Below are 24,826 nucleotides of genomic sequence, written 5' to 3' on the forward strand. Positions count from 1 at the left end.
GTGATGCTAAAAAGTGAGAGAACTCCTTCAAACATAAGATAACACATACCTTCCAAGCATCCTATGGGCAGGGAGCTTTCACGTTTACTTGTCATTAACTTGCAGATCTGTCTAGCTGCTCAGAAAGATAACCATATGAAAAGGACACCACAGGGTCAAAAATTTATTCTTCTTCAGCCTCTATGTGAAATATTTTTGCAGTCTATTTGTTCTGCAATTTCAGGTTCCTCCTGGAATTTGAAAACCCAGGTGAATTCTTCGTAAAATTAGATTCTCCCCTGTAATGTCTCCTGTCTTCTAGCTAAGTTCTCTTGTTGTAAGAAATACCTTTTGATGATGCACAAGGCTAAACTTCATGAAAGCTATGGTAGTGCTGGGGAGCAAACAGAACTTTGGGTTCTTCTGCAAGTGTAAAACAAGCAGAATATATCCTGAAGCACTTTCATGCACATTATACTTCACAGCAGGCTTCTGTTTAAAAAAGAATTCTCCTACTTTTACAAGTAACATGAAAAATTAAAGATTCAGCACCTGCTCCAACGAAGACTGCAAAGAGATCCTTTTTTTTCCCTGGAAGCTGCAATATCCTCTCTTCGTTTAACTTTCTGTAGAACCCCCTGGAAGCCAGAGGCTACTTTGAGCTCTGGAAACATATCAGTTACCAGCAACAGAAAAAAAAACGTCTTCCAACTTTCACAGACACAATTCCACTGGGATGCACGAGTCAGACCAAGGATGCCCATTGACTAAGATGGAATTACTGGGGAGAACTTCTGTCCAAATAAAAAAATAAATAAATCCTCCATTTTCTGTACCACTGGAGTTTCTATTAAGAAATCTGTATGGCCACTCGTGTGTCTTCTCACTTCTGCAAGCCTTTAAGAGGGCAGTTGAGGAGGACAACTGGAGAGTCCAGTGAAATCAAAGCTCACTTTGGGAAGAGCAGTCCTACCACATGCACAAAGGATTTCACTCTGTGACCGTCTATTTTCCTTTTCAGAACAGGATCTGTATGCAGTTTGGACCAGAACATGAAGTGCCTGTTATCCTCGAATTGCTTGAGCCCTCTAATGCCAGATTATGTCAGAGCATCTCCGGCCAGGAGGGCGCAGAAGCCCTAACCACGGTGGCAGAGTGTCTGCAAACAGGCCTCACGCCCGTCTTCCTAACTAGCAAAGCACCATCTGTTGCACTTTATAAAGTCTTTAATTAAACTCCTCCAGTAGAACTCAGATATATCTGTTTCTTCCTCTTCTGCACACAATTCCTGGAAATCTCTGCAATTATCTTATATTACAGACAAGAATTGCCAATTAAAACCTAATCAGCGCAGTGTAAAGGCAGGCACCAGGCCAACTGCTTCTAATTTTCTTCCCATTTTCGACCCACTTGCCCCTTGTACTTCGAAAAGTTCAGAAAACACAGAAGACGCAATAGAAGGCAGAAGAGGCAAGAAAAATGGTTAGATTCACATCGCCTCATTTCCATTTTCTTAATAAACTGTGAAATTATCAGATTTATGCACAGATAACATTCAGGTCAAACCCAACCCTGCGGCATGTGCTAGACTAGGACAAAGAAAGCATCTGCCACCTGTCTGGGGACTCGTTTGGGGAATGAAATACCGACTTGGTGCGCAGAAATGGTCAGTCCTCCCTCTGGCCAGCTGAGGTCTGAGCAGGTCGTTGACTCACAGCAGGTCACCCACCCTGCCGGCACAGCATGAAGCGTTATCTGGCCATAGAGGTTGCCCGGTTCGGAACTCTGAACCTCTCAGCACAGGTTCTGACATCCAGGGGATCAGCACCAGTTTTGGACCAGCCCATTTCGTCCGTCTCTGCAACAGCAAGAAGCTGAATCTGGCCTGACGGACTTCTCTGTGCTGCCACAGAAATGAGCTGCTGGGAGACCAGCACAATAACCTGGGACTCGCTCCAGGACGCTGCGATTTACTTTCACAGAGCAGCAGCAGCATTCATCTGAAACATCACAAAACCCCGTGCAGTTTGCACTGGACGGTAAGCCGTAGCTATCCATTCCTGACTATAAAGAAAACAGAGTTTTGCTATTATTTTTTCCTCTTCTGTCAAGAAACAAATAGATGCAGATTGAATTATAAATCTGGGCTGACAGAAGTAATGTACAGATACGTGAAGAAGACTCCAGCGTGGAAAATAAATAGGTGTGTCCTTTTCTTGGCTGGAGGCATTGGAGACTGTATGACTGGCGAGTATCAGCATATTCATTCCTTCGGAAAAAAACAAAAAACAGTTTGGTTTCCAGAATTGACATATTCATCCTCTCTCCACCAGTGACTTGACTATTGCTTCAGCAGACCTGGCTGTATATTAAAAGGGTTCCGGTCTTTCTTGAACTATTTGGTCAGTCCCAAAATTATACTGGTGGTCCTTCACAAAACAGAGAGGTACTATTTTCCTTGCTTTGAACACCAAAATTCATTCTGCTCAGCTCACTGCCAACAGCAATAAACCACTGGATGTCTAAGAAGCGTTACTACTTACCTTATAGCAGAAAAGTACCTTCTTGTGATCTCTGCTCTTCACCTGAAGTGCCAGGGAATACACCTCACCTTGCAGAAAGCTGCAGTCAGTCACACTGAAATTAGTTCGCTTTCTGTGTAGGCAATTTTCCTCAGCCATCAAACCTCATAAAAAGTCCATTTCCTAAATGAAAAGCATGCAAATACGCAAATTTGCAAATCTCATTTTACCCACAGTAAGTCTTCTGGGGAGAAGGGAGCAGGGAGGGAAAAGGAGGCACAATGGGCTCAAAACTGTGGAGAGAGGCAGGAAGTAGAAATCACATTGAGAATAGTTTCATTACTTATATTTGCACAGATAGAAGTTCTTCAACAGCTTTTAGAAATTTCTCATTAACACAGAAGGAAAAGATCTGTGAGTTTGAATCAAAAACATGCTTTGTTCCTGTACATAAACAAGTACATTTCAACTTTATGCCCCCACTTATCTCATAAAATGGCAGGAATTATGCAAACGGCTAAGGGTGGAGTCTCCTCCCATCCACTTCCCTCTCTCTTTTTTCCTTATTATTGTGCAGATAGTGCTGCTCGCATACCTAAGGATTAATGCATTAATATTCCACCTTCAGAGCTGCAAAGTCAGGGCCACATCTTTCTTGCATGAACACATGCATATATTTACACACAAACCATCAGAAACAACTCTGCAAGCCCCTGCTACTGACACCTGTAAACCACGTGCATAATTCACATCTGCTTAGGGGCTGCTGCAGTGCCCCACTATGCACACAGCCCAAATGTTCATTAACATGCCCTTAGCATTAAAGCCCTTAGCACGGGGCTGGATGTCACAAGATAGCAATACCTCCCAGTATGGAGCCTGCAGATATACTCAGCGATGCTGCAGTGATACAGAGGCTATTTTCCTGTTACACGGTCCCAGAACAAGTCGAGTGCTGACGAAAAAAGCTGAGAGGTTTAAACAAGGCACAGCAAAGTTCAGTGACACGTTAAATGCAGATACCATCACAGTCAGGGTGCCAACAGACACCCAACACTCAGCTATCCTTCACGGATAAATTAAAGTTTTTCTCCTTATGTGAGCAACAACAGCAGTAAAATAGCAGTGTAAAATTATCCCATAGCTTTATTTTGCATGCTGTTTTGCATGCTAAACTTTATCCCTACCGAACTAACAAAATTAAATGGTAAATTTATAAAGGCAATAAACTTTGAAAAGAGAGCGAAGTTAAATGGTTATAACATAGAATAACACAAAGATCTTCATGCAAATTTAGATTAAGATGCAGAACAGCTTTCCCAAATCACCTCCAGTAGACCCAACATAGGTGGCCAACGGATTAGAGCAGCATAAAAGCAGCAGTAGGGAAAGGTATGGAGGCAGAAAAAAAGGGAGGAAATCCTAAATCTGGAGAAATCAATAGCAAAAAACTCTTGGATTTCTGCAGGACTAAGATTTCACCCAACAGTGTGCACACCTAATACCAACACTGCTTATCAACTCTGAAAGTGTTAGGACCAACAAGAAATAACCAAAATTTGCTGTATTAGCAAAGCCTTATAGCATTCACATACACACAGCATCAGAGGCAGCACAGGTAGGCGAAGACACACATGCAAAGAGGCTCAGCTGGGAGAAACTGTCTTAACAACAGGTGCTCCTATAGTTTAAGCAAAAAGCAATGACAAAAAATGTCATCTATTTCTCTCAAATGGGTAAGATGTGCTTGGTCTGCTCAGTACCCATACCCACGGAGCAGACAACCCTGCCTCCTGTCCCACACCACATCAAACTCAGAGCGCCTGGCCCATTCCTGTACCAGCTCAGACCATTTTCCCAACATCCTGCCTTCAACAAGGGCTAGCAGAAAATGCAGATGTTAGAAACTGGGCCAGAACAGGCTGACCCCTTCCTTGGTTTATTCTCCCACAGGTTTTGATTTTCTCTGGTAGACAGCTAATTATAAAACGCAGCACAGGGTTGTCTCTGGACATCATTGCAGGGCAGGCAAGACTTCCAAAATTTCATAAAGCCTGCTTCATCACCACACATACTTCTGTTGGTACCTTCTTAGATAGCTGCACTCTGAGTGGACTCAGGCAGCATTTGTTAAAATGATTACATAATTCCATTGCAGTTTAAGAAAATTATACTCCGGTAAGACAATGCTCAAAGCCTTGTATTTCTTTGCACTGCTCTTAGTAAAGGGGCCTGGGAAGGCTAAGCGCCTTTTAACCTCCATTGCCCATAGCCCCTCAGCTCCTGCTGTGCCCAGCAGCAAGGACAACTCCAGCTGCCTTCCTCTTCTTGAGCTGGATTAACATCCTGCACAGATTTGGTGTCAAAAAGGAAATCCAAGATCACACTGAACAGCTATAACGCTGTCTTCTGAAGTTTCCACTACTGCAATATTAAACATGGTCTGGAAGGTGTAGGGAGGGATAGGTTAACAAATGCATTTTGTTCGTTGCTCTGAAGTAAATGAATAGACAGGAATGTAATCAGTGATGCTGACTTGGTGCTGCTGCCTGTTCCTTAAGCAGGAGGACTGGACTGTAAGCTCAGTGAATCAGAGCTGACTCTTCAGAAAATGAAATGAGAGGAAGCGGGCCAGTGCTTAGCTACCAAAGCAACCTGATGCTGAAATTACCTAGAGAAAGAAGCAGGACAAACACGCAGAGGGCTTGTTAAAGAGAACAAGGGGAATATTTTTGAGCATACAGAATAATAAATAGGGTTGGCTACACCTCCATTGTGTGCTAGTGAAATCTTAGCCTTGAATAGGACCAGCAAAGAAGAAAATATTTTGGAAAAGCAACACAGGGATTCTAGGATTTTGCTACAAAGCAGGCAAAAATAATTCCATTCAGAGTGTGTGGTCTAGAAGAGATCTTTAGCTTCTGCCTGAGCATGTTTCAAGGATCTCAGTCCTTTGTTGTCTCTTGACCCAGCTCAGAAAAATTACTCTAGGGCATCTCTCCTTGCAAGCACCATGGTCTTCACAGACAGACAATGACATCCAAAAGTTGATGGAGATCAGTGTGTAACAAAAGGAACAGGGCTGATAAACATGTTAGAAGCTGGGATAGGTTAGAATCAGAAAGGGGCTGAACTAAAACAGTGCTATCAGTTGTGAATTTTATGCCCATAGCTGAACTTCATCTCCAATTTTATCAGACTGGGATAATAAAACAGTTGGTGCTATTAAAGTGATGCCCACATGTACCGCAGTAGATCTTCATTTAATATTTTTAATAAAATAAACAGTGTTTGTGATTAATAAAAAGTACTACCAAACAGCTGCAGCCTTGTTAATTTTATCTCCCATAACTGGAAACAGAGCAGTGTTTTCTGACTCTGAAAACAGCAAAAGCCTCCCAGCATTAGATCAGTCCGCATGTAGAGCCAGTATATGGAGAGGGTATGACGGGTAAATAGGGGCAATGTAGAGCTAGGGTGTAACAGTACAGCAGTATTCATCAGTGAATGACCGGGCAGAGTAGTCTCTCTGATAGATTAGAGGCCGTTTTATAGTAGCCCTGTTACAGAATGGTGCAGTTGGGTGGTTGGCGGTGACACTATTTACATATTTTCTATGAAACAGGAATAGAAAGCTGTTATTTTTACAGCAGAATATAGGGCAAACATGGTCATTTAATGCAAATCTCCACAGAATGGAAACCCAACTGTGTGTTGAATGTGCCAGCTGCAGCTGTTTATTCCCCTCCTCTCTGGATGTATGTGAATGAAGTGCTGTAATAGCATGCTCTCTTCCAGTAAATACAGCTATGGAAAGGTATTCGATTCACAAGTACAAAGCAAACTGCAGAAGAACAAAGCACGGGGGTTTAAAAAAAAAACACAACAGATTCAGTCCTGTAACGGGCATGAAGCGGCATACAGTCCAGAAAGGATCTTAACTTCAAAGGCTCCTCGCAGCACCAGAGCTTTTCTTCGGTAAGACACTGTCATGCATTTTATTAGAAAAAAGAAATTGCTACCGCAAGAGAAAAGCGGCATTAGCTGGTGACCTGGAAAAGTTTGCAACATTTTATTTGAAGTTGCCCCCACCACTTCCATTAGATATTTTTTGCCTGAATTCTTAATTAGTACAATCACTCATTCTGCACTACGTACTAGAAGACCACTGTATGATCATTGTTGACTTATGCTCAAGAGAATGGGGCAAGTGGCCCTTAGGAAAAAGGGAGTCTTACTTCTTCCAGATGAGAATAAGCTTAAAGCCTATTGCATCCTCTAGAAATCTGGATCCTGTCACAGAGGAGCTGAAGTAACTCCCTTTTTAAAAGCCTGCTAAGACCTTGCAGAAAGGTTTTAGCTTGGGAAATTGGACTGTCAGAAGTCTCCAAGGCCAAAGCAGCAGCTCTAGTGTCAAAGCCTAGAAAAAAAGACGACTGAAGTGAGTGCCAGCAGCAGAATACAGAGTGACTGAAGAGATATTTCAAGAAAAAACTAGCCTTTCAGAAACATCAGGCTAGTAATTTGTCAAAGGCTGCAAGTGTTATATTAAGGGACCTCACATAACCCATCAGAGGCACACAATGATTTCTCAGTCTCTTCATCCTGAAGTACTGAAAAATTAGATGCTTCAGTATCTGAATCTGAGAATTCCATTAAAGTGACAAATGGCTTCTAACAGGACAGACGAAGCCACTGTGTCTGTCCAGCCAGGAAGAAAACTTCAGGCTAGTCATATCCCATCAGGAATTTAATTGAAAGGCAAAACCATTAAATATTAAATAGTGTAGCTAGCTGAATGCAGAGATACAGAACACGCTACAGCCCTCGAGGCAGCACAAGATTTGTCAGAGGTGGTCACAGTACTACCATCACACACCTCCAGGGTGCCGGAGAAGGTTGGATTTTATGCATGTTAAAGAAACCACTCCAAGTGCCACGCGACTTTATAGGCACCTCTGCACAGAGGAGAGCAGAGTCTGGCCTAGCACACGTACATCGGCAAGCTGGGATGCAGTCAGTTGAACCTGTTGTTCCTTGCAGCTCAGCTGCCTCATATCACAGCTTGTTACAGCAAGAGCAGTCTGAAGGCAGTTACCAAGGCAAGGATATGAGCTCTAACAACTTATGCTACCCCGTTAGTTTTGTTTTGCATTCATGCGTTTCCCCATCTCACCTGAGATGAGGGGAAGCAGATATTTAAATATTGCCTTTAGCTTCCTGAAGCTAGTAAACAACCACAGGATCCTGATTTCAGGGTCTTTTCAGCATGTGACTCAGACTCATTTTGCCACTCACAGGTGGCTGGGTGCCTGTTTATCCCTGGAAGGTTTATACAGCCTGTATCATATAACTACAGGTGGAGTTCAAGAGATGCCTTGCAGCAGTTAGAAATGTTAAGAACAGAAAAAATAACACTAGCTTTATATGCAATGCTGATGTACCCTCCAGAACAGTGTCTGAAATAGTTCAGAATCATTATTTCTAAGCAGGCTTACATATCTTAATAGCTACTTCACTTCATTTTTTCTACTTTTACTTACTGTAGAGGTGTCACACAACTTTACCTACTGAAGAAACAAGTATTTTAATATGTTAAGATCGGTCCAGTTGTCTAGACTCCTTTCATTCAAGTGCTTGAATTCAGCCCTCTTCTCCCTTTCAATAGCTTCAGCTAGCTTTTGCGACTGCCTTTCTGAATCTCAACCATATTTTTAAGAAGAACATAGCACAGCCTCCAGAGCTATCTCCAGTCTGGTTATGACGAGCTGAAGAGATCTTCACTTGCCTTAGCTCCACAATTGTTAGAATAACCTATTTCTTTCAATAACAGCTACACTGCACATACTAGTGTTTATTCTGTTCTGGGGCTCATTCAGGAAGCAGCACTGCAAAGTATACACTTTCTCCTGGAAGATCCCTTCTGTGGGTCTGAAAAATCCTTCAAGGTGACACATGAAAAAACTTGTTCAATGGGAACTTCCAGATTTTAGAAACAAGTTTTTAATAGAAGCAGAGATCAAGATCATTTGGCAGGGAACAGTGTTCTTCGTACACTCTGAGAGCTATTACTTTTCTTTGCAAACTCTTTACCTAGTGTGTTCTCTCACGTGAACATCATGAGGCAGGGCAGCAATTGTATCCTGTACTTGAGATACTGAGGCACACGATGCAAACATCAAGAGGAATTTTCAGGGCTTCTATCCCATCATATGCTAACCATACATCTAACCCTTTAGGCATTTACAACATGCTGTTGTAGCCTTACATGTTTTCTACCAAGCTGATTTCTTACATCTGTAAAGGACTTGCCCTGAAGTGCAGAAGGTAGCTGTCTGGAGTTGTGGCTCCTGCTTCGTTACATGGCCGTGAACCTTCCCAAAGTGGCAGTGTTATAGGACAACAGTAAAAGCAGCCATTCATCTTCATTGTAGTGCCTTGTCTAAGACCACGAAGGACACATACGGCACAGCAGGAACTGAACTCAAGTCTAAGTCACTGAACTCCTTAACTTCAGGACCTCCTCCTGGTTCAACAAGAACCAGGCACCTCTGCACACAAGCAGTTTCAGCTGCTATCCACATTACCATAGCACCTGACTGAATGCATGAGATTCAAACATTAGCCTAATACCTCAAAAAAAAAAAAAAAAAGCTTTTTAGATCCAGCAAGCAGCAAAGTATTGACTTCGGGGCTATTATCTGTGAGCTTTTGATCCACAGAAGTGATACATTTCAAAGTTTCTTCCACCTGTGTAGTCCTCTAGCTAAGAGAGCTTATTATATAGAAAAATCTGTCACAAGCTAAAATGGTCTGCACAGCCCTTCAGAGACTAGCAGATAAATTAATCTGTAGATAAACTGATTTTAAATATTTGGGTGTACACTTGGACCTTTTGTGTTGCATCCTAAATCTGCAAGGTGCTAATGTGTCCTTCCATTCACTCTTAAATACTATTATCCCTCCTTCCCCACAGCTTAAGCTGTATATTTACCCAGGCAATTACTGCAGGAAGCTAAGTACTTTATAAAACTATGATCAGTTGGCAACTGTCCCACTGATCTTTACCTAGGCCAGCCTCACCCCCAAAACATATCTGTGGGAGAAGATGTGCAGCCACACTTTGAGGTACCCATCTTTCCTTTTTTTCCATTTGTTTCTGAAAGCCAAGGCTTGGGTTGTGAGCCAGCCCACGATTTTTTTTTTATTTTTTATTTTTAATTCCTGTTTACCCTAGCATGAAATTGTTTTCTAGGTAGTGATTAATTCTGCTGAAATGTTTCCCACTCATTGAGTAATGTGCTGTTTGAGAAGACTATGCTGAACCACAGCTTCCCTGTTATCAGCAGTGTCATTACAGCTGTGTCAAACAAGCCCTTTAGCATCTCCCATCAGTTACAGCATCTCTTACTAGCTCCTGTGTGGTCTGGAGGTAGTGTGTTAGCTTAGCTTCTCAAACAAAATGGACAGACTAGCACACAGCATAAAGGAACGATTGCAAGCTCACTATTAGCTTCTTTTATACTGATTGCAAAAGCTTGTTTCATACTTTGAGTACGCTACGTCTTACATGACATTTATAGTGCAGGTGGTCTACCCTGAACACAGGGTAGGTATCACCAGGCCATAAAGTGCTCAGCAAGTGGGACACGAGGGCCTGTCTTCACATCTCATGTCAGACGCCTCGCTCAGTTTTCTGTTGACATCCACAAAGAGTTCAATGTCCTTCAGTTTTAGGGCTGATGACAAACCTCTGCATACGCAATTAGGAAGGAATAACAGCACTGAACTCAACACCAGCTTCTAATGAGAGATGTTACACCAGAACACTGCACAAGATTGTTATTTTTTCAATGGGAGAATAGACTTTAGAGGAAGGCTGAGGAATCTGGTAATCTTCAACAGTAGGCCAGAGTCACTTGGGCATACTATTAATTTAATGGGGAGAAACCATATGGTACCAACAGATTTTTAACCTAAGACATAACAAGACTTGATAACCTTTAAACCAAACTCCTCTAAATTGAGGACTGCCTTCGAAAACCAAACCAAACCTCTAGTTTGAAGGAAGCAACCAGACCTCTGTCTCCATGCATTCAAATCAAAAGTAGGTGCCTTCCTAGGAGCTATGCTTGACCCAATCACATCTCCCACTCAACACAAATTTCAACAAAATTCTGAGCTGCACAGAGTTAGATTAGCTGACCTAACAGTCGCTCTCCTGGCCTACAGATGTTCTCCAGAAGTTGCCATTTCATGAACTCAGGGTAACACACCCATTCCTCAGACTTAAGATCCAAAGCCAAGGAAACATTTGGGGCCTAGAAATATATCTGACATTCTCATGCAGCATTTCAAGTGCAAAACATCAGCAGAAACTAAGAAAAACAGAACTTAGGGCAACTGACAACAGCACAACTTTCACCTACTCCAACAGACCAGGCTTGATACCTAGTCCTACCACTAAGATGTGTTAGTAACAGAATCCTACAGATTGTCAAGGTGATTTTTCCCTTCATCTACAGTGGGGCTATTCAATCTAGTTATCTCCTGCTTGCCAGAGAGCTAGGCAGCAGAAGTGTATGTGGATGCTATTGTTCTACTGCCCAAGTTTTTCAGCATCAAGAGAAAACTATATGCATGTACACATCGTTAGGAATTAAAAGGGTGTGAACCCAAGCAAAACAAGGTAACTTGTCACATCTTATGAGTTCTGCTGAAATGGTCAGTGCTTTGATTTCATCCTTTATAATCTCATGTCTGCAGTAGAAAGCATACTAACAACCTGTTTCTCCCTAGTTTGCATTCCTTCCCTTTTGCACTGCATTTTCCTGAGAATCCTCTCTTCAGAAGGATTCCTTTTGTTTAAAAAGGGGCCAAATTGAGGTTTTCTTTGACACAGCACAGGGATTGCATTTAGTTTTGTAACTTTCAGTGTTGTGACAGTTTAACCCAGGGGTTAGTTTAGTTGCCTGGTTATTGTTGTCACGTTTTAATTAGCAAGCTTCTCTCCTTTCAACTCCTTCGCAATTATCTTGCCCTAGCCTCCTCCTGTTACAGCATTACCTTTCCTGTCTCATCACTTTCCTCACAGAAAAGAGGGTGGCTGAAAGGAGCAGGAACAAGAGCCAAAGAAGCTTGTTTTCATTTTTCTATTATGCCGGCACAAGTGGAAAAATCCAAGATTGTCTGAGCAGGGGGAGTAGAGCCTTACTTGAGCAAGCTCTTCTCCCTTCTACAAAGTCATGCCAAGGCCAGGTTGGATGGGGCTTTGAGCAGCCTGGTCTGATGCGAGGGGTCTTTGCCTGCAGCAGAGGGGCAGGACCTAGATGATCTTTAAGGTCCCTTCCAATCCAAATCCTTCTATGATTCTACACAGCTGACTTCCAAATTATTCATCACAGCTGCTGCGGAACTAAGGTAGCAAAGGATTCCTTTCCTATGCTTCAAGATCACTTTGAAATGCTTTTAGCCAAGGCAGCGGACCTGGACATTCCTCATCAATTAAACTGCTTCGGGCAAGAAGCCACTTAGTACTTTTAGCTATTCTTATCCACGTGAATAAGAATGGCAGAATTTGGACCCTTACTAAAATCTCTTCATTAGAATATTTAGTCAAGAACAGAATTTAAGCAGACTTTTTCCCCCCACCCCTCCACCTACTCCTTGACCAGCAGGTATTTGCAACTCTTGGCACTGAATGACTTGTGTCAATGTTTCAAGAGATCCCAGCAGCCAGTCTCTTACAGGAATTACCCATCGCTCACAGCTGGACTTGTTCTAAATCATCAGCTTACCTAGAAAGCCTGTACGACCAATTTCCAAGAACACAATCATGTGCTAGATTCTCTTACTGGAAATTCAAGTAGGAAAGGGATTATTTAATTTCACTGGGTCAAAAATATCTAGTAGAAAAAAACAAAAGAAAAAAACCTACAAAGCCCAAATCCTTGTTCTCCCTGTATTTTGACACATTCTATTTACATTTGAAAAATGAGTGTCAAAACTCTAAAAAGCATTGGTTAGATTTTTGGATGGTCAGTTTTCCTCTAGAAAGCCACAAAGTCACTCACATAGCATTCGCTATGAAGATTGTTTTAATTATTCTCCTTTCCCCATCCCTATTTCAGGGGAAAAAATCATTTAAATGCCAGCTCTGAACAGAATTTATATTCAGAATGGTTATTGCTTTAATTATTGTTTGTCTATGAAATTTCCAAGAGCATCCCTCTTAGGGGACATCTGCAGCTTGCCAGCTGAGCAGCTGCCTGAGAGATAAGGCTCATGGGCTCTTTCTTCCACTTACTCGGTACAAGTTCCCACCTGATGCTCAGGCAACTAAAACCTGAAATCCAGGACCGAGGCTGATCTTGCTGCCCCCTAGGACAGCGTGGACATGCCTATCCTGCACAAAGGAGAGTTCAGATATACAGGGAAGCATAACACTGTGCAGACACAACCCAAGTCTCAGCAGAACAGCAATGCTTCTGTAGCATACAGATATTTGATCTAGCCAACCTGCGTAATACTATCAGTTGCTTATTTTAGCAACAGTTGAAGACCCTTGCAATACACTGCTCTGTACAGTGGCAACAGCACCAGTACAAGCCTGCAACCTTACCTCTCAGGTTTAGGTCCCCTTCACATTTAATAGGGTAATACACACACACAATAATGTAGATCAGGTGACACCAACATTAAGAACGTACCATTCCGATCCTAACAAAGTCGTTCAATTTATTAAGCCTGCACAAGTAATTTAACATGATTTTGAAAAGCTGTATTAGATCAAAATCAGATGACAGCCAAAATGTTTTGTTATGCCACCAAATGCTGTGGCTTTTGTTGCGAAAACCCATTTGGCTTTGAACCTAGTTTCCCTTTCGTGATCTATTTAACTGCACAGCAGACTACAGCTGGCATTTCACGACACCATCAAAACTTCAAATCAGCACTGCCTTCCAACATTTTGCAAGCCAGAAGAAAGTGTCACTTAGTGGCAACACCTCGAACTATCGCACTTAGTGTTGGTGCTGGTAGGGATGGTGACATTGGCTGGGCATGCATGTATTCTGTTGAAGATACAGTTTCACAAACTCAGGGGAGTGACACTAAGAAACGATTCCTATAAGCATATGGTCACTAGTATTAAACTAGCCCACAGCAGTAGCGACAAGAAGCTTTACCATATGATAGTTGTTCAGTGGATGAAGTTGTATGCAACTTCACAATAAAAAAAGCTTCTATTGCCTTCCCCAAAACAGGCAATCAGCAGTTTTATCGGCAAACAGACGCCAAGGACTAAATGAGCCAGTGATCATTAATGCTCATTACAGGTCAAAGTTGAGTACTTGAAACATTGTCTACTCTGTAGGGATCTGACTGATAGATGCAATGAGTAGACAGGAAAAAGCCAGCACATCCATCATCCCAGCACCTTTTATGTATGCACAGAACTGTTTTGCCCTGATTCAAGTCAAAGGTAAAATTCAGTGGACAGAAATGTGCATCTATTTACAACAGTCATGTAAAATGGAAACTCTGCAAGGCCAATCACACTACCCATCCTTATCACCGCCAGCATGCTTGAAAGCATGAAGCAGTCCATCTTGCTAGCTTCTATTAGTACTCACCTATGGAGACAAAATCCATCTCTGGTTGTGGGAGTACAGGGAGACAGAATTGATTTTTCAGCCCCCTGCTGATGATCTGTGAAGTTGGAAGCATCATTCTAACAAGCCAAGTAAACACAAGGAAAACTGGCTGGATTGCACAGGATGGAGGGACTGAATATTATTTCACAAAGGGACTGGAGTGCCGTTAAGATGCTTTATGCTTTGCATTCACTCAGTAGAACAGAAATACTGATAGTTGCCCTAAAAGAAACACACGAGGAGCAGAAGACACTTCACATACCACAATTAGACAGGTCCAGAGGTAAACTGCCCTAATGTGTGCTACGTTTTCATAGCTGTACAGAAGCCATGTGTAAAGAAGAGAATCTAATAGAAGATGGCAACAGTTACTGCTCTATGAAGAGCAAGCAAAAGTCTAAGAGGACATTTTATATTACATATACATAACTGTACTCTCCCATCAGCATCAGTCCAGGTACTGCTTCTCCACTGAATGAGTGAATTTTTAAAAACTCACACACAAATGTCCCCCCAGTCAAGACAGATTTACTAAGCTACGTCTTCCATAGAGAACTCACTGCAAGATGCCACTCCTCAAAGTGCCTGCCTCCCCCTCCTTGAAGGAATTGAAATCAGCAGTGCAAAGGTAGAGCCTCTCCTTCCATGAAAAAGCAAGCTTTCCCCAAAGGTTAGTGACAGAGCCCAGGGACCTTCAAAAACACCATCTGTTCCAAGACAACAACTGAGCTCTTCAGAGAAGAATGCACTGCAGTATTTTTAAAGTTGTCAAATACCATGAGGCATTTCTGTAGTGCCTTGCAGAATTTAATGGAAAATGCCAGTCTTGCTGTAAGACTTTCAAATTTAATACAGAGCAAACCCCTGCTGCAGAAATTCCAAGAGTGTATCAATAAGGCCTGTAGAGAACTATGTTTTCCATTAAACTCTACAAGGCTTTATTTAAACAAATAATTTAGACAACTTGATTACATCTCTATAAAAATTGCATGAGTCTCAATTCCCATTAAATTCCAGTCCTTTTCCTTTTGGGCCCAGCACCACACACTTAAATGACATTCAGAGTCTCAATACACAGCAGTTATAAAGAAAAGTCATCCCACAGGTGTAGACAGAGAAGGTAAAGAGACCTGCCACAGTAAGATTTTGGTTTTTATCTTCCCTCAAATATTATAATATCCTTCTAGATACTGAATCCCTGAAAATTTTTCAGCTTTATTGTGAATTTGCCTTAAACACTGCAGCATCAACAGCTGCAATGCCCAGTCCTCCGCTTACAGAAGCTGAGTTGATTTAGCCATCAGTGGACAGCTTCTTGTCATCACCCCAGGCAAGCTGAGCTGCCAAGCTAGGGAACTGCTTCAGTTCAGAGTTTAGGAGGCACCCACTTGCCACCACTCCACTTTTAACCATTTTCCATCCCCAAGAACTCAAATGAGCAAAAGCCTGACCACACTTAGAAGCACAGAACTGTAACGTCATTCAGGCTGGGAAAGACCTCCAAGATCATCTAGTCCAACCTTTAACCTAGTACTAAAGTCCACCACCAAACCGTGCTGCTCAGTTCTACATCTACATATTTCTTGAAGACCTCCAGGGATGGTGCCTCAACCACTTCCCTGGGCAGCCTATTCCAGTGCTGCACAACCCTTTTGGTAAAGATATTTCTCCTAATACCCAACCTAAACCTCCCTGGCACAACTTGAGGTCATCTCCCGTCCCAAGCACCAAGTGATGAGAAGAGCCCAATCCCCACCTCACTACAACCCCCATTAAGGTAACTGTGAAGTACAATAAGGTTCCCCTGAGCCTTCTCTTCTCCTATGCTAACCGCAGCTCCATCAGCTGCTCCTCACAAGACTTGTTCTCCAGGCCCTTCACCAGCTTTGTTGCCCTTCTCTGGGCACACTCCAGCACCTCGATGTCCTTCTTGTGCTGAGAGGCCCAAAACTGAACATGGTACTCGAGGTGCGGCCTCACCAGAGCAGAGTACAGGGGGACAATCACTGCTCTAGCCCTGCTGACCATAGTGTGATTTCCACATGGTCCCACAGAGTACCAAAATTAACACACCTGTAGAGCTGTTCCTGAACAACCCTCTAATCCATACACTCCACTATTTTATCTCAGTGGTGTTAAGGGCTCGGATTTAGTAGCACTTGGGGAGCTTGAAGTCAGGTCCTTCCCTTGCCGTTCTGCAATAACATCAGTTACATCAGACAGGCTGTCTTCATTTCCCCAAACTGAGAAGATAATACTAACTACACAACCTGCTGAGAATGTCAGATGGAAGAACCATCCCTTGACATACAACTCCTACTAATGCTTCCACCTCGCTTCATATCCCAAAACTTTCCTAACAGCTTGCCTCACACAATCTTGTTTCACAGGCACATCATTGACATTGCTAAGATTTTAAACAAGCCCCACAGCAGTGAACAAAGTTCCTAGCTTCCCCCCCAGGCTCTTCTGACATGAGAGCCCTCAAGAGCCTCAGGTCCATCACATCAATTTGCACACACCATATGTGGCTCTGGGTCCCTACCTGCCCATCTGAAGTGATCGCGCCAGCTTCCAGACACTTCCATGGCAGGCATTCACCTTTCTGCTGTTAACCTACCTTCCAAGCAAACCCACAAAGCCATCAACTCCTCTCGTCTACTTTGGCTAATGCAAACAAAGAGCAATACCACTCTGCTACAAATGGTCCCTGCTAATGGCTTTTCTTGTGTTGCAATCTAATTTAATAACCAACAAAAATGGCTGGTTCAGGAGAAGAGCTTATTTAATGCTTTAATTGGTACTTATTTTTAACAGTTCATTAGAAAGGCAGCACTTTCTGCCTGGTTTTACAGCCTACCTGACCTGACAAGCAGAAGGCCAGCCGCTCGGATCACACAGGGACACTAATTAACAAGCCCCAGGTCAGCGGTCTCTTTACAAACACATTAGGTGCTGCAGTAAGGTCACAGGGGGAAACAGAGACAGCATGCTGAACAGTAAAAGCCTTTTGTTTCCTTGTTCCACCTCTTCTAGCAAAACAGCCCACAGATGGATTACACAGGCCAACACCATCATCATTTCAGCAAGGGGATTTGGGGAGCAGCAGCATCTGGCAAGAGGCTCTGAATGTCCTGCAGGACTCCGTGTTATCATGTCACCTAGTTTCTGCAGGGGTACATCGATGCTCCAGGGACTACACTGCGGCAGGTAGGACATGCATGCATGACCTCTCCTTCATGTGGTATCTAGCCACTCCACAGCAAATTTATCTGTGGCACTGAGTCACCTTGGAGCAGCTCTACACGCACTAGGGAGGTCTGGGACACTCTGCTGCAACAAGACTGGCATCAGCTGGAATAGAGAGCCCCAAATATTTAGCAGCCTTCACCACAGTGAATTAGTGCCTGTGATTTTAGGGATCCAAATCCTACTCCCAAGTTCAATATTCATCCCTTGCAAGGAGGCAAAACCAGATCAAACAGACTGAAGTCTAAATGCAGCTGCTTCAGCCTTACATGGGTTTCAGTCACTTCAGTACGACACTTCGTGTATTACCCCCACGTATCTCAGGCTACACTGCTACCTGAAAGTGCTCATTAACCTGAAAAGATGCAGCTTTAGGGTAACTGCTTTTCAGCAGGTTTATGTGGAATAAAAGCCCTATATAAAGCTCACAGGAGCCTACAGTAAACACAGGCTCAGGGGCTTTGTAAGCCTTTCTCGTTTCAAATCAGGAAGCATGAAGGTTCATTAATAGAAAACAGACTCCTAAAAAAAACTCGAGTCTGAGGTAAAGGCAACTATATCAAAGTCTCTCAGAAAAACTTACATGCTGCCTGGATGTTTCTTTCATAAGAATTGTTTACACTGTCAGGGGAAAAGCAAATCCATTCAGCTTTAATACTGCATTAAAAACACATTCAGACCCAACAACGAGAAACAGGCTCAGCCCTTTTGTGTACTTTTTGGCATGCACCTGGATATCTTGTCCTTATTTATGTTTTTTACGGATTTTTTTAAAGCTTTATTTCAAGGACTACAGTAACCTATCACATCCTTTGAAATAAAGCGCAATAATCCAGATGTTTTCACGAAATTGCCCCTTTTCTGAAAGGAGTCTTCCCTCCTTCTTCCATTAAAAAGATCACATCAACATGCATACACATAAACTCTTCCCATAGCCAACCGTATTATTTGATGCTCACCCTTGGCTGGATTAGAGCGACACTGAGGATGTCACAAACCTCAGTGGAAAAAGGTACAACACAACTGGGCATTTTAGTGCCCCATCTTAACAAAAAAAATAGGGCTGGGGCTAGTAAGATGAAAGCTTGACCCAAAGATGTCAGGTAACCCATAAATCGGCAGAAACCTGACTTAATTCAGCTGTGTCACTACTCCTATTGGATGTACACAAAGCTTTTTTCCAGGAACAAAAATTCTATTACTTCTGTTGCTCTGTTCTACACGGGATTTTAAAGGTATTCCAACCTCTCTTAATGGTCCCCAGTAGTTTCTTTCATCAGGGTGTCCAGTCTTCTCCCTGCATGAACAACCATTCTTTTACCCTAAACTTGCAACAGCACTGCTTTTAAGCATGCTACCCCAAAGCTAGTTGGTTTCCATCAGTAGATGGAGCAATATGCAGGCAGGATATCTAATCTGAACTATTAATATGAAGGCAGCAATAAATCTGACAAAGCACTCAATTTGCAAATGCAAAACAGGTGTGGAGAGTTAGCCAAACTGCTTCGGAGTCAGTAACAGTGTAAAGTAAAACTGCAGCATCTCACTCCAAGGAATCAAGACAGAGTCCCTTTCCTGTGATGCTAGAGGTGCTGGCCTGTACAACCCATCTCCTGGTTGCCCTGCTGCCCAAGTGGGACTACGCAGGACAAGCTAGAAAGAAAACCTGGTGCTATACACAGATGGTTGCACCTGCAGTTCGAGCTTTTTTTTTTTTTTTAAACCAGGACTGCAGTAAACCTCATGCCTGGTCCTGAATACCCATAAATTCATATGAATTGTATATATGAATAATATTGTAGGAGTTTCTGGACTTTAATTGTTGCATCTGTACAACTGGAGACCCCTCAAGGGTCAGTTGAAAAATGAGTTGGTTAATACAGCAGCTGCATTACTTCCCATTGCTTTGCACATACCAGAGTTCGCAGCTCTCCTCTTCTGTTAGATCAGCAGCTCCAAGCTGACAAAGTCTGCCTTTTCATCAGCAGATTCCCACCTACCCCTGAAGAAGCTCACAGAAAAGCCTGTTCATGTATGTGAACTAGCATCACCATCTCCAGCCCTATTTCAAGCTAATAAAAATGCAAGACAGCAGCAATATTGTGGTAAGTGGGATCAGAAAACATCTATGCAATATTTTCCTGTTTAATCAATTAGAACCACTCACAAAAGCCATTTTTCTATAGAAATGCGTAAAACCAAAAAGTTCCCTAAGCAGTTCAGTCGAGCCATTTATTTGGCAATTTTAGTCTTTAGATACATGCTTAAGTGTGTATCACTTAAGTGATACTTCGAACTTAATCAGAAAAAAACATTACGTGGAGTTTTATTATCTAGTATGAATGCCTACAGAAGCCAGGCACTTGCTGTGTACTTTGCACTATTTCATTAACTGGCTTTACTTGCGTCATTGCATTCATTGTGACAAACGGTCTGAACAGAAAGGCAAGCTGTGCAACATATATACTAATACCAAGGGAAGGACGGCATTAACCATGAACAGCTTAACCACGGAGCTGGTGCAACCTCAAGGGAATTCTGATGTTACTGTTACACAGATACAAGGACATTCAAAAACAGAATAACATTCTTTGAAGGTCATCACAACATTGTGATTAGAACCAAAGACAAACCTGCAGAAAACCAAGGTCACAGGTACGGGAACTGAGCTAGTGCTGCTACATTTTCTTTTGACTTGCTTTCTTCTCCCGACTACAATTCAGATAACAGTACCAATTTTCTCATGGAATTAAAACAAAAAAAAAAAAAAACAAAAAAACACACTTCCCTAGTGGGGAGTTAAACCTTGCACTCTGTTCCACCAGCACTCCCACACCACCCCAGCTGTCAGCCCTGGGAGCTTGAGAACCTTTTCACAGATGGGAGAACCAGACTTGGTCAAGTGAAGCAACACACGTAAGGTCACAGAACAACATGGAAGCAGACATGGAAACAGAACATCAGCCTCCTTTTTTTTTAGTCCTACATCCTTACTGCTTTGGCCAAGCATTTTTCTAAAACCAAAGAAACACTACCATGACTACAGGCCACTTTTATTCCTTTCCTTACTAGCTTATCTGAAAGTACGATGCTGAGTATTTTCCTCCCCAGCTAACAATACAGAAACTAAAATGGTTCTGATGCTTGCATGATGGAAACATTCCTACCCCAGGGATTAGCAAAGTACCACTACCCCCCTATCCCCAACCAAATAAGCCGTCTTAGTGTTCAGAAGACTTACTTTTCACATTTTGTGTAAATTCATTTTATGCATGAACTTAACACCCAATCCCTGACAGTCCCCATTTCAGAGGAGTGTGGATGCTGCATTTGTATGCAGGGTCCTGCATGTGTGTGTACGATAACAAGATTCAAGCTGAAACAAGTGCTCGTTACCATGCAAATATAACGACTGGACTGAACCTGTCTGCTAATCCTCAAACTCCACCCAGCTCCTCAGTGACTCTGACTTCAGCAGTAATACAGAACACTTCTGCTGGATCTCCAGAGGGCCAGAACAAACCCTCACCTAACTTTATCATACAAGAATTACAGCAGGACCAATTTCACACGGACTAACAATACAAGCTGGAAGTAATCCTAAGCACGATAGCTTCATTTCTGGGTGTCTCAATGAGCATCTGCTGAAGAATACTTTGCAAAGGATAAAAAGGAAAATGTCGCTTTATGAATAATGCAATTTTAACACAATGACATGTTGGAAATAAGCCCAAGCCTTTGAGCATTTCAGTAAACACCTTTGTGCCACGAGGAAGTAAGGGAAAACAGTATGACAAGATGCAGGAACAACTCCTGAGCTGCCACTGGCACTTTCACAGAAAAGTCCTCAGCTGGGCTGATGAAGATCAGAGCTGTCAAACAACTTAAATATGATCAATTACGACACCTGAGAGCAGATGTCTTACACTTCATTTTGGAGCCATCTTGAAGATTCAAACTCAAAATCTTAAAATGATACCACAGATAAAACTATGCTTTAGTGTATTTCCAAGACATTTAACATTTAAGTTACCTAAGGAAGTTCTGGAAGGTATCTGACACCTGAGAATTTTTCAAAAGCCTGGAGATGATTTTCAGGATTTTATATCCAGGCCTGGTTTACTAAAATTAAAAACATTCCTTACTCATTCCTTGTTGAAAAAATGAGTAAGAGAAAATCCTCTGTAAAACAATATCTACATAGTTTTCTTACAAATTTGAAGTTTTAGAAGACATAGTAAAGCCTCTTTTCACTGAATCCTGTGCAGGGGCTGGAAACCAACACAAGGGCATGGAAGAGGTTCAGACCTGCAAACAAGGCTTGCAGCAAGGGAAAACTTACTTTTATAACCCAGTATTTAGTTCCAGTAGTAAAAGGAAAACTACCTGGCATCCTCCAAGATACATTTGGCACACACAGTTGGACCCCATCAGGACTATTACTAGCAAGTCCCTGGAATTTGCCTCAGTGTTTCACCCGTTGTCTGCACTGAGTGTCTTGGACTGTCTTACAAGTGCTTTAAGCATCTGAAAAAGAATTCTGAAGTTTCACCAGGAATAATTTAGAACACCTCCTGAAGAAGCCATTTTCAGTATGCACAGAAGGCAGCCAGAGGGTAAGCGTCTTGCTTGCTTCTAAGCTCAAGTTCTTTCAGAAAAAAAACAGGTTGCAGGAGGTAAAGTACAATAGCTATATGGTTACAGAGGTTTCTAATGAAGGAATAATCAGATGAATTAATCTTCTATCTTAAACATTTCTTGCATATACAGGAAATGCAATATTCATTTAAAATATTGTATATCATGTATACTATAAACCACCGTGGAAGGTGGAAGCCTTTGAAGGATGACTGCAGCAGTTCCTCCATATGCTGTGCCATCTTTCTTCCTCACGTAGCACCTCTTCATTTCATTTTTTGTGCTTATACTTAATATTCAGCCTGCATGATAATTTCAGGAACTCTCCCCCCGATTAATAACATGCAGATTTATACAGTTCTCTATTTTGCATACCTAATTCCCCCACAGTTTGCCTGCTTTACTGTAATTCCTCTGATGTTTACTTTGTCTTAGCATTCTTGCTAAGTTAAAAAGGAACTCACTTGAACATTCATTATTAATTTCTCCTAAGTATCTCCAATTAATTTTCTGAATAGATTGGTACTTTATGACATTTGTTATTGATTGTTTGGAAGCAAACTTCCAATTACTAAAGCAGCACAATTTCCTAGCTCAGAACTGTAGTTTGAACATTTTTCTGCTAAGCAATGAAATCTTGAAGCAGCAGCATCCCTTTCACAGTCAAAATTGGAGCCCAAATGGCTACAACAGGCCATAAATCCACTCTTTGCATCTTAATGGGCACATACAAACAAATCACAAGACTGCTTTTAGCAAAGCAGGCTGAAGCCTACAGTTTTAGGAGTCCATAACATTGCAAGAAGATCCTATTACATGCATCTTCACCACTTAGCAGCTCATATCAAGTGAAATCCAGAAATGCGAGCTCACCATGAAACTCGTATAACCCTTAATGAGACAGACAAAAACTGAGGAACAAAAACTGAAGAGCTGGAGCAATTTCTCGTCCAACAGTCATTGGAGCCAAGTGAGCAAAAAGCCCAGGAATGCTGCAAAAGTCTGAATTTTAGCAACACCATTTTCCTTTACTCTATCATGAGGCCTGAGCAGCACCTGAGTGTTAGCAGACAAATGGAAGACCACAGTGGGTCATCTTAACTTTCAAATCCCCCTCCCCTTCTTAATTGAATGGTTTGTAAGGGGGTATTTAACTCGACCCCAGAAGCATCTGAAGCAAGGGTAAGAATATCCACCTCCCTTGCTCCTGCAATACAGTATTTTGAAGAACATTACAAAACCTGATTTCCACAAGAACAAGTGAAACCAGGAAACATTCTGTAGTGATGCATTCAGGGAGTCCACGTTTGTTATCAAAATTCAAAGTGATCATTACAAAGCACCAGGGCCTTTGTGAAAGAGAAGCCCAAGTCATATTCCTTTGATATAACCTTCAGTCAAACCTTCAGCTCAGAGACAACAGGGTCTGGTAGTTCTTTGGCCATGATCTAATACCACTACTACTAAACCTGCACTTTCCTTTACAGGCCATGGGAGATCTATTCTACGTAGAGACATTCATCAGCAGATGCAATATAATTATCTATTCCTGGTACTGTCTCCTTGTAGATCCAGGCACGTTCTAATACAAGTTTGTTTGTTTTTTAAAGCATCAGTCCTGACACCAAGCAGCTCGTTAGTGGTAGAAGGTCCTGTCACTACAGAAACTCACTCAAGGAGGGCAGTAGCTGTGCTCCTCTGACTGCCTCACTGGATAGTCCAAAGTACACCTAGGTTAGGATCCACTTTTGGCTGGGAGGTCTGACAGGTGAATTTCTTAGGCATCGCTCAGACACTGTAAGCTTTAAATCACAACAGCATCGCTGCACAAAGGAGCTCATTCTTACCCTTCCATCTTCTGCTTGCAAATGTCTTCCAAACTACATTTGTGCTCTCTTCCTACAAACTCAGGAAATAAAGTCAAGTATTTGGCTTTTGCAGAGATTCTTGAAAGATCTCTTTCCATTGCGCAAGTCTTAATTTTAGAGGCAAGAGATCAGCCTAGAAAACTTTACAAGACCTCAGGTCTGTACAATGCTCTAGCAGAAATGCATTGCTAAGCAACACAATCTAGCTGTGTCTGGGCTGTAAAGATATTCTGGCCAAGAACACAAAGCGGGGCTCATCAGAATTACAATTCTAAAGTGTATGCCTCTGCCACTGCCAGACAATAATATCCCCAAAGGGGACGTAGGGTCAGTATTCATGTCAGCCGGCTTTCATTCTGAGGCAGATGGATGTTATCTGTCTGCCTGCCTGAGTGGCCCAGCCTTATCTCAAGATTTTTGAGCCTGATAATGACTTTAAGTGTTTGAAACTATAGTAAAAGACTTGAATCCAAAAAGGGACAGGACTCATGTAAGAAAGTCTGTGCAGGAGATTATCACCGTAGAAAGCACGACAGTCAAGCCTTCAACAGCAACAGCTGACACATTCCTCTTATATTACAACTGCACTGTTGGACATGCAGTGTTTTTCACTTAGCATTTTAAAATAATTGGATGTAGACTGAAGTAATCAATTTCACTAGATCTCACATACAGTACTAAAAACTCAAGTTCGCTTTATTTCATCAGTTTAAAAAAATGTGACTTAATAGGTTTACATTTTTGTCTGTGCTGAAAAAAACCCAAGCTTTAGTCTCACTGAAACAGAGGAATTCAGTTCTTGAAGTGCAAAGTAAACTATTTTACAATAACAGAAACATTACCCTGAAGATTAAGTCCTTCGTACTGCACACAAGAGAAAACCTTGAAAAAGTGTTTTTCATTAAATAAGAAATAA

At 42.1% G+C, this 24,826-nt stretch overlaps 1 protein-coding gene and 1 long non-coding RNA gene across 9 annotated transcripts in view; one reads left to right on the forward strand and one right to left on the reverse strand.

Annotated features, from left to right (window-relative positions):
• LOC106040620 (multiple epidermal growth factor-like domains protein 6) overlaps positions 1-2,969 on the reverse strand; it is a 37,019-nt gene extending 34,050 nt beyond the window's left edge. For 3 of the 6 annotated variants that reach the window (XM_066981168.1, XM_066981170.1, XM_066981165.1), the window contains exon 1: positions 50-2,507. In XM_066981168.1, the coding sequence (XP_066837269.1) occupies positions 50-95 (46 nt within the window). In that variant the 5' untranslated portion in view covers positions 96-2,507. The other 3 variants (XM_066981169.1, XM_066981167.1, XM_066981166.1) reach the window with 2 other exon arrangements.
• LOC106040567 (uncharacterized) lies at positions 1,884-23,644 on the forward strand. 3 transcript variants are annotated; one of them, XR_007163262.2, is made up of 4 exons: positions 1,884-2,018; positions 17,192-17,365; positions 19,393-19,509; positions 23,530-23,644. It is a non-coding gene; the product is annotated as an uncharacterized lncRNA (long non-coding RNA). The 3 variants fall into 3 exon arrangements; XR_007163263.2 differs by lacking the exon at positions 23,530-23,644 and adding an exon at positions 21,673-22,269 and having other exon boundaries at positions 19,390-19,509; XR_007163261.2 differs by lacking the exon at positions 23,530-23,644 and adding an exon at positions 21,673-22,261.
• The last annotated feature ends 1,182 nt before the right edge of the window (positions 23,645-24,826 follow it).

This window comes from Anser cygnoides, chromosome 21, assembly GCF_040182565.1.
Source record: "Anser cygnoides isolate HZ-2024a breed goose chromosome 21, Taihu_goose_T2T_genome, whole genome shotgun sequence".
NCBI classification, from domain to species: Eukaryota; Metazoa; Chordata; class Aves; order Anseriformes; family Anatidae; genus Anser; species Anser cygnoides.